At 42.0% G+C, this 17,309-nt stretch overlaps 1 protein-coding gene across 2 annotated transcripts in view; it reads right to left on the bottom strand.

Annotated features, from left to right (window-relative positions):
• Positions 1 to 14,312: 14,312 nt before the first annotated feature.
• The window catches only part of LOC121188953 (protein diaphanous homolog 1-like), an 89,630-nt gene continuing 86,633 nt past the window's right edge, over positions 14,313 to 17,309 (bottom strand). For both annotated transcript variants that reach the window (XM_041048904.1, XM_041048902.1), the window contains one exon: positions 14,313 to 16,851. In XM_041048904.1, the coding sequence (XP_040904838.1) occupies positions 16,664 to 16,851 (188 nt within the window). In that variant the 3' untranslated portion in view covers positions 14,313 to 16,663. The remainder of the gene's footprint in view (positions 16,852 to 17,309) is intronic.

Consider the following 17,309-nt stretch of genomic DNA (forward strand, 5'->3'; position numbering starts at 1 on the left):
AAATCAGACAGGGGCGAGAGTGGGAGACAGAAATGAAGGGAAGGCAGACTGAGGGACCGTGAGGGTTGAGGGTTTAGGGTGGCTGAATGAGAGGGTTAATTGCTTTGGTTTGATTTTGCTACAAAGAAGATGGAGGGAGACAAGATGAGAAGATGGCATCAGGTGTTACTTTGCAAGTTAAAGGTCGCTTGTGTATAACAAACAGAGGCAGTAAAGTCAGGTTACACTGTTACATTGTTTCCCATTCAAGCTATAAGATAGAACAATGTGCGTCTTTTTAAGGGGTCAAAAGCTTCCATCTGGTGCAATGTGGTTTGGGGGCATCTTCCACCCCCACCCTGTTGCTACACTGTCTCCAACACACACACACACACACACACACACACACACACACACACACACACACACACACACACACACATACACATACACACAAACACTCAGCCATAACCCCAATCCCTCTTCACAAGCTGTACACCCCATAAGCGCATGCCCCCCACCCCCAACTCATATAGAACTCAACACAGACAGACAGCCACCGCACATCCAGCACAGCACAGAGTATCTAATCTATTTCCTCCAACACTGTGGTTGTCATGGAAACGTAAAATTCCCCATCTGGGTGAGGAGAGAAGGAATGGAGCCTGGAGGAAGCAGAGAGGAAAGCAGAGAATAAAATATGTAAGGGTGCAACAAAGAAGCCAATAAGTCAAGAAACTATCTCTATGCTTTTGTATTTCATGACTGCTTCCTCAAACACGGATGCTATAGAAATGTATGTGTGTGTGTGAGTAGCTACATGTCACCACCACTACATGTGAAGGATGTCGTGCTACACGGGCATGCCAAGGCATTTGTTGGGAAAGTAAGTGTGTGTGCTCTGTCTATGTGTATGTGTGTGCATTCTCAGAGGTTGGACATGCTGTGAATGTGCAACCCCTCAGACATGCAGACACTGACACAGAGGCATGTCGACAACTCAGCGCCATGGCGACAGGTGTTGCCGCGGAAATGGTGCAGCTGCTGCATGGATATTTCAGGCTAATAAGCGTGCACTACCAAGCCCCCCTCCCCACCACGCTGCTCCTTTCCCTGAACCAACACACCCCTGCCTGATATTAGAGGCTGAAATGCAAACCCGGAGGGGAGTCCATCATGAACATACAACTGTGTTTGTACTGTGTTATTACATATTCAGTTGGCTGTTTGAAAAGAGAACCAGATGCAAAGGCCGAGCTTATTAAGATTTTTAAATCAATATTAAACACTTGAAAAATCTTCAGCTACTCTGACAAGGAACTGCAGTCACCAAACTAAAACCTACAAGAAACAGCAATCTTTAGTCCAAAAACACTATAATTTTAGACTGTGCACTGATGGTTATCAGTGCTTTAAAATCACTGAAAACTTAGATTCCTCTGTTAAAGTTGTAGTTGCACATTTTGGGAAAAATGCTTGTTTGCAGAGACTTAGATGAGAAGACTGATACCCTGATGCCTGCTTAGGAATGGAGCTAGAGCCAGGAGGTGATTAGCATAGCTTAGCAAGAGTGAACAGTTGCTGGTTCTGTCCAAAGTATAAAAATCCAGAAGCCAACATCCCTAAAGTTCAGTAATTAACATATTTAATTTCATTTGATCAATCCATACCGAAACTGAAATTTAAAAACAACAATAACAAGACTCCAGGAAGTCACTGCACCCTGTCACTGTTTGCCAAGAAATAGTTACAGCATAGAATAAGTATATTTCCAAAAAATTTGAACTAGTATTTTAAGTGTTTTACTGCACCATTGAACATTAGTTTCTAAAAACACAATAATCAAACTTGAAAAAAAAAAAACAAAACAAAATTCAGCTTTTCTGCTTAATCAGGCCTGTGCGGGCGTGGTTTCATCACATTCTTACGTTGGTAAATTCTCCCTTTTCCAACAGAGCAATGCCCGCCTCAAACCAGTGAGAAGAACGCAGCCAAAAGACGAACACAGAAATATCTCAGTTTGAAATTACCAGTAGTGTTCTAGTTTTGGCAGAAACTATGTCCATGTAGGACCCAGACACACAGAGTGAGAAGCTGAGAGAGAAAATATATTTTCAGGGCCTTTAAATATTTAAGTAATCATCAAGAGGCACATGCACATCCATGACCTCCTGATGCTGGGTAACAATAAGCTGCATAAAAGAGATGAAAAAATACAAGCACATTACTATTTCACTGTCAGTTCTTACTGTACATAACAATGTGAGAAAATGTGTTTTTATCATTAAAATGTTTCTTTGCCCATGTGGATTTAACAAAGAACGTATAATAAAGTCACAGTGTCCCAGTATTTTTCCCCTGTAATATCAACCAATGGATATTAGGTCTTATGTTCATCATTATTTGAAATTCCACAAATGACAGACAGAACACACATACTGGAAATTATATAAGAAAGCTGCATATTTGTGAAACACCAGGGAATAATAAACTGGACCTAAACACATGAAATCAACAAGGGAAACCATGGGAAAAATTTTTAGAGCTATATCTCACATTCTGACAGTGGCCTGGATGTCAGCTCTGCTGGTGGGATACGAGGGACTGTGCTGCAGCCCAGGACCTCTGGGACAGGTGTTAAACACATCAGCAGCCGAGGACACTCACAATGCTGGGAAATAGGATATCAACTCAAACACAAGACATACAAGAGGTTTAAACTTATGGGTGTGCAACAGATAAAGATGTAAAGGGAAAGCATTCTTGCTGCACAAGGCCCATTCTAACATCTATTCTAAACTAAATGTAATTTAAGAGTCCAAGAAGATCCATAAGAAGATTTATGACACAGAGCTTTAAGCTGGTGCTGAGAACATGAGCCATATTTGTTCCAGTTTCCATGCTTTTTGACGCAGTGCAGTTAGACTATGCACAATTAAACTTCCCAAGTCAGTTCACTGTCTCATTTGTGAATCTGAATGAATCATGACTAGCTTGATTGCATGATTGTGTGTGTGTGTGTGTGTGTGTGTGTATATCAACAACAGACAGAGGAAACAACCCTCTGAGAGGATTAATTAGAAAATACTGCAGGATGTTCTGAGAAATGCGGAGGAAAAAAAGGAGGAGGGAAGAGAGGAAAAACAAGCTCCAGTGCCCTAATTTACTGCTCTCATGGCACGTCACCCACCCTCCCTCTATCTCTCCTTCTCTTTGTTCTCCCCCTCCCTTCATCTCTGCATTTCTGCCAACACACAAAACTCATTTACTTGGTCAAAATCCTTTCATTTTTTTCACTCATTCTTTTCTATTATTGTCCCCACATCCATTTCCTGGCCTCTCTTTTGCTAACCCAGATCACCAGACACACTCTGCCCTAGATAAAATGGAGGTCTGTCAGTCTCACTCTGTGACCCCGCCTTTCCTCCAGCCATCCCTTCCCTACTCTCCCCCTTTAGTGACCTCTCTGTGTTTCCATGCGAGGTGGTGGTGAAGGTCCAGAGAGCAGTTTGTGTCATTCGTCTGTTCGTGTCCATGAAGCTCAAATATTCATGTGCCTGCTCTGCGTCGTGCAACAACCGATGATGTCGGCTGGCAACAGACTCCCAGTTTCCATGGCAACCTCCACCATCCACCCTCCCACCCTCCCCTCCTCTCTCTTGACTCAGTTGGGTGGGTAGAGAGGGATGGCGGCGGCCGTGATCACCTCCCTGGCAGCGTGTTGCAAATGGGGGAGACATGTTTGCATCACAGGGAACAGATCACCAGGAGGTGAGAGAGAATGAAGGGAAGAAACAGAGGAAAAGGAAAAAGACTACAGAGAGAATCAAAACAAAAGGAAAAAGAAACAGAGGATTGTGACTGTACATTGAAAGAAAGACAAAAAACAAAAATCTCTCAACAGGGGACGACTCTACGACAAGTGTCCCCATCCTCCTGCCCTCTCTGCCAGCTCTGCCTCCCTCCTGGTCTCCTCCTCTGTGTCGCCTCTTTGTCCTTTCTCTGCCCCCCACCCCCCCCAGAAAAAGAAGCAGAGAGACTATAAGCTGCTTACTATAATACAGCTGCACAATGGCTTCTAATACTCCTCTTTTACCCCCCACCCACTCTGCCTGCCTGCCTGCCTGCAAACTGGATTTCAATGCCGCACAGTGCCCCCTATACACGTGTACTGTTTTACAGTGGGTGCTCCTGGGATGTAGCTTTTCTGAACGGGACATTGCAGCACTTTACCCTCCCTCTCTGCAGAGGAATGTCTCTGGAAAAGGCTTTAATGGAGCACTTGACCCATCTGTCCTTTATGTTATCAGTGTAGAGCTGCGACTCATGCAATCTGCACTGTCCTGCTGTAACTGTCCACCAAGCTCAGTTCAGTCATTGTTTACAGGTCTGATTTTTACTTCTCATCGCCTCTGCTGCCATCATTATTTTATGCTTGGGTGAGCATCATCCACAGTGGTTATTTCACTCTGTTTAAGATGCACTGCCTTTTCAGCTGCAGCTATACATTCACATCTGTCTTGTCTTTGTCTATGTGGGTCACCTCTATCGCTGCATCATTCCCACCCTTTCCAGAACTGGTAATGGCAGTTCAGACCCTATTTTTTCAGTCATAAACTGAGGAGAAAAGGAGAAAACCATAAAAGCTTGAAGAAAACAATTCATTAAACCCTGCATGTTGTGAGAAAGAAAAAGGAGAAAGGAATAGAAGAAGGGGACATGAAAGAGAGAAGGGAATGCAAGGAGAAGAGGTTGAAAAAGAAAGGAAATTGGTAAGGAATGAAGATGAGAGAAGAGGAAGAGGCATGAAAGAGAAAACAAAGTGAGTTAGAGCAGTGAGGAAAGCAGACGAGACAAGCAGGGAGGGGTGGGGAATCAAGGAAAGTTGGGTATGGGTGCTGATTTTTGCCAGCAGGAGGTAAGTGTAACCATGGTTACCAGGCAAAGGAGTGATGTCATCGCCTCTAATAGGTGCTTGGCATGGTGGGGATATTTTTGGGGATTGGAAGTGTGAATCTGTCTTCACCCTCAGCAGTTTATTGTCTCACATCAGGAGGAAAATGGTGCTGAAAGCATCTGTCTGAATTTTTTTTTTTTTTTTTTTGAGTTTCCGTTACAGCTTTGACAGATAATAAAACATGAGGACACAGTCGATTCTAGACTGTGCCAACTTCATCAGCATTACCTTGCAGTTTCCCCCTTATTCCCTTTCCTGAATTGTTTCCTTACAGCTTTTTTTTTTCCCCTTATACTTCACACACAGACTATGTGTTGAAGCCAGGACATTGTCCCCAATATAGCAGGGCTGCATTATGATTTTTATTTCTATAATCAATTGTTTTTTTTAATTGATTAATTGTTCAGCAGATAATGAAAAATCCCCTGAAACTGGCTGAAAAGGCAAGTGATATTTTAAATATGTTCTTTTGTCCAACCAACAATCTAAAATCAGAAGATCTTTAGGATTGTGAACAGAAATGTCTTGAGAGGTATGAATTTCTGTCTGTGTTAGAATCTGCTCTGTTTAACCTCTAAATGTCACTGTGGATGTAGGCTACTTATCTTCACCCCAAGCTCACCCTCTTGAAATGGGGTGATAGCTCATGTAGGACACGCACCTACACACACACACACACAATCTCGTACGTACACACATATATGCCACACCCAGGAATTTACTGCCCCCAGAGGAAATCAGGCTGCCACAGGCTCAGCAAATGTAGGTCAATTGACTGACAACTCCTCCACCTCCATCAATGTGTGTGGACAGATAGGGGGCAGGAGGAGGGAGGGGCGGGGACACACAGACACACAACACATATACACTTAAAAATACGTGAAAAACAAACTCTTGATGTTCTATCCCTCTTTCCTTAATGACATGAAAATGTAACCTGCCACAACAAAAACAAACATGTATAACGACAACACGCAAGTAAACATGCAAATATAGTAACCAAACGGGATGATCTCATCAAATGGGTCAGGGGCTCAGACCCTTGTGATTAGAGCCTGACTAGACCAGATAGACACAACAGCCTCAGGGGCGGAGGGGGTTCCATGTGGATACCAGCACCCCCCTCAACTTCTTCACATCACTGTTATCAGTCATCAACTTATAAAGGACCATGTCCCCCCTCCTGAAGTCCAGAATATCTTGGAGTTCAGACAAGACCTTGGAGTTTTGTCCCTGTTCTTGTCTCATCAGCAAACACCATTTATCATTTCATCTAAAAAAAAAAAAAAAAAAAAAAAGCATAATCACTGTCTTCTCTGCCCTGCAAGAACATGCGGTTTATCCCAACACAGCAAAGCACCTTAAGAACCACTGATAAAGCCCACAAACAGAGCAGCATTATGATTTTCAGATCCTGAGGAACAAACGGTATCTACTTGTTTTCTCAGAGTGCATGCAGGGTCAGAATCATTGCTATCTTTTTTACAAACCACAAATATGCACTGTCAACCACAGAACAGCTCCATTGTATCAACTATCTAGCATAATCCACTAAAGGACCACCTATTCTTATGTCGGCTTTATAAGTTTCAGTCACAGGTTGCTAAATACAGCCTGAGAAACGTGTGGGGAACAACTCTCTGATCAAATATTCGAACAGTATTGACAGAACTATATCAAAGATGTGACTGCATGTCTCGGGTTTCAACCCTGCACACTCACATGCACACAGTGTGTTGCTGAGTGACAGGGATGGTACACACTGGTACGCTGTGGCCACATTAACACGTTGGCAGGACCATCAACAACAGAAGGAGCCACGGCTCACCCAGGGCTACACTCGAATGTGAGATTATGGCACTAAACACGGCTGTAATTTGTCAACTTGTCACCATGAGCTTTATGAACTGTACGATGTGTGTGATGTTAAATGTCAGATTTGTTGTGTCCACACTGATGGAGTCCATACTGCTACTTACATCAACACCCATGCCTCAACCAGTATTATTTATTTACTATACATGTGAGGACTCTGTGGAGGGTTTCCTTACTCTGTGTGTGAGAGAGAGAAAAGGGGAGGGGAGAGGGGAAAGAGAGAGAGAGCACTATGGCCATGCATGTGGCTGTGCAACCCCTGGTGCTTATTGATATTCTGTTTGCATCAGCCTTCAGCTCAGCCTGCAGGAGAAGACAGACCCTCCTTTCTCTCAGTCTCTGTCATATTTTGGGGAGAAATTCATCCCCAGAGCGAGAGAGAGAGAGAGAGAGAGAGAGAGAGAGAGAGAGAGAGAGAGAGAGAGAGAGATAACGATGATCCACTGGGATGAGCTGTGACATTGTGGATTAAGAGTAGAAAATGCTCAAAAATGAAAATTGTGGGTGGTGGCAGGATTTATGTGTACTTATGTGTGTTGAAGTGGGTTAGAGATTGTGGGGTTCATGGTGAATTTGGGCAGAGGGAGAAAAACTGAAGGGAATTTCTGGCAAAAAAAAAATGGTGACTTAAACATGTTTGTTGGTTCATAAATACAAGTTGCATCTGACGTTTCTCACAGTTTCATCAAGCCACTTGACTGTGGGGGAAAAAGCGAGTTTGATTCCCTGCTACTGCTGACGGTGATGAGGAGAGAAAAGAGGCTGATCAGAGGGAGAGAGAAGTGAGGGAGGAAAAGGGGAAGAAAATACAGAAGAAAGCAAGCATGGAGAAAAGGAAGGACAGAAGAGGAGGAGTTTTCTGAAAAGATAAAAACAATTGTTAAACACAACAACAGTTCTTTAAAAAAAAAAGAGAGAGGCCTGATTCAGATAATGCACAATTGTCTTTACAAAAGCCCCATCTGCTCTTTAATGGGATTTAATGCTTAGGTTGTCTTTATGTGTCTGACGTCCTTAGATCGGACATACGCACAACAGCACACTCACATCAAAGTCCTTCTCACGGCATGATGCCAGTCGCATAAGTTTGTGCTGATATGCAGGACATGCTGACTGTTTCCTCAGCAGACACATCAGTTGGTTTTAGTGCAAGACATGCTTCACTTCCAGATGAGCAGTACACACAAAAGACATGGAAACAGACGACAGACAGGCAGATAGGGCACAGACAGATAATCAGGGATGGTGGAATGGTGGAATGAGGAAGGAGAGCTCACGGAGGAAGCGAGACAAAAAAATAATGATAAACAAAATGTCCACGCAGAGTGAGCATGAACATATAAGGAGGGAGAAATAGAATCATATATCGAAGCAACTCGACAGATGGGAACATGCAGCATGAGACACACAGGCTTCTACGTGAGTCAGGCAGACAGTGTTTTTATCTCGGCACCGCGGTGCCTCAGGGTGATGACGGGCAGCGCTGTGATGATGGAGATGTCACTCAGCCGTGTGACTGCACAGCCAATCGGTTGACACTCACTGGCCCATGTTAATTGTCTGCTAATTGTGTGTCACATGGAGAGTGTTATACAAGCAGCCGAGTAATTTGATCAAGGGGATATCATTAAGATATGATGACCAATGCAGGGAGACTGAATGAAGCAGGAAGAGAGACATTTAAAGACCAAGAGACTCGCGTGTGATTTTATGCACTCACCTGCGGGGAAATTCAAAATGATGCAAATAAGGACATAAATGCACACAGACACATATGCACAGTAGTACACCCACTATATCTTTTAGCAAAATCAGCTGAAGCCCTCTTCTTTTTTGCATTCATCAGCAGTCACTCAAACCCTGTTTCTCTGGAGTTTAAATGCCACAGTGGAGTGTATTTCTCTCTCTCTAACCAGCAGGAAAGTTGAGAAACGGCCAATCTAAACAAATGAAGTGAGGCTTTAATCCACAGTTCTCAGAAACTGAGAGTGAGAGAAAGAGAGGAGCTATGAAGTGTACAGCCAAGTTTAAGACAAATGAAACACATTTATTTCAGCGCTCTGGCAATGAAGATGCCAACAGCAGCCAGAGAAGTGTGTATACACACACACACACACACGCACAAAACACACAAAATGTCTGGGTTGGAGAGAGGAAAAGAGTTCGATAAAGAACGGACGGGGGGAAACAGAAGGAAAGAGGAAACGTAAGATAAATAATATGTCCTCTGTGTGTATATCCATTGTTTTCTTTTCTCCATTGCTGAGGTCACATCTAACACTCCCTCCTCCTCCTCTCCTCCAGGAGGCGGAGGGGTGGCAGACATGCTCCAAGGTTCACTTTGCTACCTGGAGACCGACAGGCTCCCTCTGTTAGCCAATCAGAGGCTCTGAAAAACAGCCTCCTGCTCTTCCATTGGTCCACTGCTCCCGGGAACTCATTCCACTATCAATGGCCATGTCATTGTGTCGTCTGGCAGTGCTGAAGCCAATTATACTGTCCCCCCCCCGCCTTTTTTTTTGTCCAGACCTCTTTTCTCCAGCAGACCCCCTCCATGCACAGACACACACGCACACACACGCATACAAATCTCCTCTGACTCCCTAGAATGTCACAACAAGAGACTGAAGGAGTCTGGGAATCAGGAGGACCTGAAACTCATAGTAATGAGACATCACTATGGATCCCACCACAATCCATCCCATATCCTAAACCATAACAAATCCACAGCTATGAAAAAAGAATAATCATCCTTAAACTAATAATACAGTAATAATAGTTTTAACTTTAACTTAACCATGTTAAACACGTGCATATACATAATACACATAATTCTTCTCTCCAGAACAAATTATGTTCACAGCAATTTTTGTGCGACTGCCACACAAAGAAGCGTCTTAAGTTTATATTGTATAGTGAAATGAAAAGTAAGGGTGTGGGGGCTGAGGCAGTTTGCCTTCAACACGTGTTGCCTTCATCCTTCATCATCTTAAATTGCCCCCGTTAGTTAGCATATTAGCATGTTAATTTTTTGTTAATTTGTTAAGTCACACTGAAAACAGAGTACAGCTGTGCACATGATGAGAATGTCATTGGTTTTGTGGGTATATGATCATAAATCTAAGTACTGGCAAAACAAAAGTGTTGACCTGACGATGGCAATGGATTCTGATAACTCCTGATGAGAACGTGAATGTGTTTTCAGGTTCAAATTTCCATCAGATCCATCCAGTAGTTTGTCCAAGCATCTCACTAAAAACCCAGAAATGTCAGTCTCATGGTGGGGCAGCATTACACTTCAACTTCTTGCTCATCCAAACTAGTACAAGTTCTAACTGTGAGAATGCACACACAGCCAGGTGCAGACCAGTGTGAGCTTCAATTCAAGTCCGACAAAATCAAAACAGATGGCACAATTATTCTTACATCATATACATTTAGTGCTTTATTCACTAAATGTTTCAGCTATCTCACAAAGGTGGGGGATGGCTGAGATGAAAGAATGTTAAGTTACCAACCCGATGACAGCAAGATAGTTGAAAACTGAGTTGTGCAACATGTAATCAACAAGGGGTTGCGTCACTCTAGTCTACAAGATGACTTTTACCGCTTATAACTCAGTTTTACAAACAAGCCGGACTTGTTGAAACACTGTTAGCAGGATGATAGAAGTCGCATGAGTGAGTAAAGGGGTCTAATCAACCACAATAAGCGTGTGGGAGTGCAGGACCTTTGATGGACAGATATCAAAGAACAATTTGTGCCTCACAGTCTCTCGTGTCACAGGTCTGTCTTACTTCCATAACTACATACATACATACATACTGACATGAAACAGAGTTTGCTTTCTGTCTCCTCACAGCTCCCTGTTGCCAAGATGAACAGGATGTGTTTACACATGGTGTCAAAAGAGTGTAACAGAATATAAGCATCCATTCAGGCACACCCACATAAGAACACACCTACTGGCTACATTTACTCCAGGATGCAAATGTGCAAAACAAACAAAGAGGATGCGTACACAGCAGGCATGAGTCCAGAACATACGGACACACACACTAACAGAGGCGGGTCGTCTGTTCTCAGCTGCTCCCACAGTGTTGTCTGTGTGAACCAAGTCCAAGGCTTTTTAATCCACAGACCTCCACTTTTATTTGTCAGCTAATCGCTTCATCATGGCCAACATTCCCTCCCATCTAGCCTCTCTGTTTCAGTACCTCAGCCTCTTTTCATCTGCTCTTCGATATTTCCTTCATTTCATTCATTCTCAAACCTCTTCACTGTTTCAGTTCGAACTCATCACCTTCTGTTCCAAACTGCGTTAGTCAGCCAAGCTCTCTCTGTTGAGTGTTTTTTTCTCCTCACATTTAAAACCCTCACCAGCCTCCTTAGCTCACTTTGTCCTGACATTCCTTTCATTCACACCTTAATCCTTGTCTTTGGAAACAAATACTACTACCCAAAATAAACAATCAATGTAATGGTTCATGTTTGTCTCCTGATAGAATGTAAGCATCATCTTGCATGAAGGGAGAGGCTGAGAGGAGAAGGAGTGAGGAAAAGGAAGTTGTATTGACTACAAATGGCTGTCAAGTTTGGTGGCCCTGAGGGTCACAAAACACAACCTTTCATGAAAGACAACATTTCAGATTACAGTAACAGGTGGGACAACATTTCAGTCAGTCAATTACCTGCTCCAGCTTCTTCTCTGCAGAGTGTTGTTCTGTGTTGTTGAGCGATTTCTGACCAGAGTTTGTGCTGGACAGGCCCTCCAATTTCTCGTGGCCTCATCTTCGCTTGTATGAGACAAGCTGCAAACAAAAGAAAAGCTCAGTTTTAACAGAGGTAGAAAGTTAGAGTCTTGTTGCAAGTTAAGCAAATTTTCCTTTAAAATCGTATTTTTTGCAGTTAAGAATGAATGGTCTGAAATAAAATTACTGCTGCTGTTAATTTTCACAGCTGACAATATCATCCATTACAGGTTGAGGCTATATAAACACAAATTCTATTCAGCATATTTCTACGTGGAGTTCTTAATATTAAATAAAACCCCTGGAGTCATATTACAGACTCACTTGGAATACATTTGTTCACTGTATCTTAAAAAAAAAGACAAAGTTAACCCTGTATGCTGCTTTATGTTCCTCTGTCAGCTCTTATATTAATGATTAAGGAGCAAAACCACATAATTTGTATTTAAAGGTATATTTCCACTTTGTCAAGGCATTTCAAACCATGAAAATATGGCTATGCATAGATTATCCTTTGTTTCAGGCATTTTGAAAAAGTAAAGTAAGATTTTGTGACTAGTATTATTTCGTATTTTAAAGACAGAAAAGAAAACATTCCCAGTGCGGTTCTGCCACACAAATTACTTCTGCAGCCCTTATGTGGATAACATAAGGTAAACACACACAAAGGCAAAGAGCTATGGGTCCTGTTACAGTTGTCTTTCATTAGGATCAGATGTCTGATTGTCTATTTCTGTTTTCAAAGAGACAGGAAGAGTGACAAAAATCCATATGCATACGAAGAAATATAGCACAGATTTACCATCTTCTCTAGTGTCAGGCCAGAATCATTCCTGCCCTATGGCCTACACGTGTGTGTGTTCTCAAAGAACGATAGTAAATGATGAAAGGAAGTCGGGGTTTGCTGGTTAAATTAACAGGGGCAGTTAATGAGGTGAAAGGACGGCAGTAACAGCCCACATTCACTGAAGAGCAGAGGTCTTCATTCACAGTGCACAGGAGAGATGGTGGGAAATGGATTCCTTATTCTCCAGGTGTGTGACATGAAATGACTTCCAAAAACATTATTTTCTGAAAGACACAGCCAGGTGCTTTGTTCATAATATTTAAACAAGGTTGGAGCATTTTTCACAATATGACAAAAACAAATGGATAATTTTAGGTTGTATTACTATAAAGAGAGTCCGGCAGAGAACTGTAGAGAACTTTCGGTAAGTGCTTAAAGTTCTGGAATAGACCTCCCTAACAGTGATTATATTGAGGTGCATTATCCATAAACTGGGCGCTCCATTCAGCTTTCCTGGATAGTTTCCTGGACAGTTTCATTGCCCAATAAACACCACAAATAGAGCCTGGCTTTCTTGGATGTTTTTCATCCTAACATAGCCTGAGCTGTACATGGACTTCACATTTCAGGTGGAAAAATGTACCACCAAAGAGTAAAGGACAATTTAAACAAAGAAGCATATGCAAAGGTTTCCATCAGAAACGTGCAGCAGACAGTGAGAGCATCCAGACAGAAACTGTGAAAAGATTTAGGAGATGTGGAAGGAAAGATGTTCAAAGAGAGGAATCAACTTATCTTACCGTAGAAAGCTGAGTCCAAGGAAACTTCTCCAGCTGTTTTTCCAGGCTTGCACATGCGGTAGCTGGTATGACACAGCAGGGAATTTTTAAGATATTCTCAGACAGAACAGGCCAGCATGGCTATAGCTGACCACCACAGGAAGCCATGATTTATCATATTTTATGCTAGGAAAATTTTCTGAGTCAGTGCTGCTGCCCAAGAAAGAAGGAGATGGTAGATCCAAGCTGATGAGTTTACTGACTATCAGATGGAATACAGGTGTGCTTCCTCTGTGTGAACTGGGTGCTCTGTTAAAGGGGAAGTCCACAGATTTTACACATTAAATCTTGGGGAACATTACTGAACATGTGAAAACGTTGTCAGTCAGTAAACGTTTTAGCTTTGGTTTAAGCATTGTGAGTCTGACAATATTATAGTACCCTACTTTTAAAGTCTGTACTGGAGTACCGGAACTACAAAGACACATCTCAATGATCTGGCCTCAGTAAACAGAAAGGCTGAATGTTTGTTACAAAATAAATTAAATGGTAAACTGAGGCCAGGCTACTGAGATTTTTTTTTGTTGCTGCTGGAGTACAATTATCCAAGTTTAGATGTTAATAACAGACATTAAGGCAAAAGAGGAGGAGGACATAAGAGGAAGAACAGCAACAGAAAGGTCTGAGCAGAAATGAAGAGGGACGGGATACATGATGAAAAACAGCAAAAGGCACAAACTGTTCTGCGTCTCTCACAGATGTACACACACTGACACACTGTTTAACGATCCTAGTGAGGGATCACGTTGAACACGGCCAATCAATGTTGGAAAATGTCAGAGCCATGGAAAAGCCTGGAATTTCTCTGTAAAAACAGTTAATTCCACTGTTTATTCATTCTTTTGCTGTCTTCTGGCAATAAAATTATAGTTTTGTAGAGTGCAGTGACTATCTGGTATTTTACTGCACAGTTGTGTTTACATGAGAGAGGGGGAGGGAAGGAGGGGGAGGAGAGAGAGAGAGAGACAGAGAGAGAAGTATGGAGAAATGTGCTTCAAAAGGAATTTACATTGGCGAAAATACAGGAATACAACAGAGCTGGAAATTACACACAAACACACACTGATACTTTATCACGTTAACACATCGAGATGATATGTACACTGAAGAATGAGCCAATCATATAATTACTTAACACGTTTTAATAGTTCTGTGTAGCGAACAGAATGACTGTGCATTATTCTGTGTACATAGAGAAATCTGAAAAAAAAAGTCTCCATTCAAATACATTAAAATAATCAACGGTAAAAATTCACATAGAAAACATTCTCTTTAAAAAAATTATAAGCAAAAGGAATGACTCAAATTAAAAAAAAAAACCCAAACAAACAAATATTCCAGTGATGTTCTGATATTGTTTTCTTTTTTTTTTTTTAGTCTTTCTCTCTCCTTAATGTTGACAACAGATTGTGTCGGGTAAACACAATCACCTGGGACTGACCGTCTGTAGAGATGGGCAGAATAATGCACCAATAAAACAGCAGTCGTGTCTCTGGTTTAAATACAGCTATGATATATTTTGTGCTTGAGAGCGGGCGCAGCACTCTGTGAGGTTTTGCACCTAATTATCCTCAGTGTTGCTAGTTTAAACTGAAGCAACAGCACTTGATCAGAATAAAGATTTCTACACCTACAGTACTCAAAGAACCTCATTTATTTTTATGTAATTTAAGTGCCAGTTCCTCCAAGACATTCAAAATTTCACGGAAGATGTCAAGTAATCTGGTGATGTTTTTTTTCATTCCCAAAATGCTGAACTTTTGGAGCTATGAAGCTTTTTCTCAGCAATGTGAAGCACTGATCTTGAATCAGTGGGTTGTACAGACCACTGAAGTCCACTCAGTGGTTTTTACATCCTGAGGCTGACTGGGTATCAGGGCCAGAGTGCACGCTACAATATTGTGTTTGCATAGGAATAAATATTGCATGGAGCAGCTGACATCACCTCTCAGGATTCCTGTCAGATTTTACACCACAACATCATGGCAACATGTATGCTGATGGCTACTGAATACCAATAGAAACAAGGCCAGACATTCAGCAACTACTGCTGCAGTTCAGTGGGAGGGGAAGTGGGTGAACAACACAAACACACACACATACAGACAACTGAACAAACACACATACTTGTCTCAGCAGTTTTTTGGGCAGTTTTCCAGTGCGCTATATCCTCAGCAGAAAGACCACAAAGCTGTTTATGAAACCTAGCATTTATGACAGCATGGTCGGTACCGTACAGTAATTACAGATGGCAACACACACACGCGCGCTCCGACCTACATGCACAAACGCACACACATGTAGGGTGTCGACTGTGCACACAAAACTAAATATAGGCTGCTTACTTCACACACGCAGACATTCTCATACACATAAATACACAGGCATGTAAACTGCTCAAGCTAAGTTTTGTATGGAAACACCCTTTTAAAATGCAAACTTATTTTTTTTTTTTGGTTTAACTGTCTGTGAAAGAACTTTCCCCTCCCATCTAACTCGGCTTCCCCCTGGGGTTTATGGGAATGTTCATGTTCATGGATGAAAGAAGGTTTTCTTCATATAACTGTTATGGGCATGTGTGGCAACACAGCTTAGACAGGTTTATGTAAATTATCCTCAGTTTTATGTGAACTCTAAATCATGCATGCAATCAAGTGAACTAAATCACTTCTCAGTAATAAAACAAAACAAAACAAAACAAAAAACACTCTAACACCCAGGTGATGACAACTGTTTGACTGGCTGACTGGTTCACACACCAGCCCAGTGCAAACAGCGACTGGAAGTGAAATGACAAGACTGGATTTGTGTTGGTTGGCACTTTTTTCAATGATGCAGCAAAAATGATTAATATTTACAAACAGTAACATACAGTATATTTAGACAATTTTAACATAATATTTTCCATAGGCAAAAAGAAAAAAAAAGGACTGTGAAAAAGCGCAAAGTGGTCGTGGCTGAATCATCCAAAGAAAACCACGAAGCACCTGCAAGATGTGCCCAATTTCCAGATGTTCCAAGTCTAAATTCAGAATTTGGAAATAACCACAAAAAAAAAGGGTGAATCCCTCCTGAGTAAGTCTTTGGAATTCCTCAAGATGCCCTTTCATGAATGACAGGTGAATTGAGTGATGCAGAAAAACAGAGAAACAAAAATACATCAACAGATATGTGCACATGCTGAAGAAAGCAATTAACATTTTTATGACACTGGCAAAAATCCAAAGGGTGACGAGGGACATCCAAGAGTTGGGATGAGAGCCCCGCCCTCATCCTCTGCCTCTTTCTGTCCTCAAAGAAGACACAGACAGTGCTATCCTAAAAAAATGGTCCTGTTAAGACAAAGGTTGGAAGAACACAGGCCCTGTTTTTTTCAGTAAACTAATCTCAGACTGATGTTGGCCCCTGGAATGCCTAAGGAATATATCTGTGTTTGGATATCACTGACTCTGAGTAAAAACTGCACCTGTGTTGCCTAGTTAGACCGAGGGGGAGCCGCCTCCAGTAATTCCTCTAATGACTCTGCCCCCTCTAGGACAGGCTCCTCTTTCTCCTCTGACTTGCTCTTCCTTGCCTGCACTTTACTGGAAGAAGGCGTGTCCTCCTGCATCAGCTCTTTGGCCAGGATGTTGGTCACTGCATGACCAGCTCGTCGGTGGTTGGCTGGGAAACAGAACGACACAGAGTGAGTCAGATAAACAAATAAAGGCATAGTAACAAACACCTACCATGTTTTATTTTTTTTTAAATCATAACAAGTCCATACAGATATGAAGTGACATATCTGATGTACGGATTTCTTAACATTTCTCAGTGCAAGTATAAAGAGACGACCAGTTCAATTAATTAATAACACTGACTACTGGCTTGCACACACAGCCACACGTGTGAGCCTCCGAGAGCATCATAGGTATGTGTTTCGAATGATCAAACACAAAATGGATGCTTGCTTTACATACACACACATGCATTACCCTGACATGCAAGCACACAAGTGATTGAGGAGTGTGGCAGTGTATGGCGCAGATTAGAGTGATAACTGGAGTAACTCACTGCTAATGTCAGATTAGACCTACACAGGAGCCTGACAAAGTGGAAAAAATAAGTAAAAGAGGAAATTA

The sequence above is a fragment of the Toxotes jaculatrix genome, chromosome 10, assembly GCF_017976425.1.
Source record: "Toxotes jaculatrix isolate fToxJac2 chromosome 10, fToxJac2.pri, whole genome shotgun sequence".
NCBI lineage: Eukaryota > Metazoa > Chordata > Actinopteri > Toxotidae > Toxotes > Toxotes jaculatrix.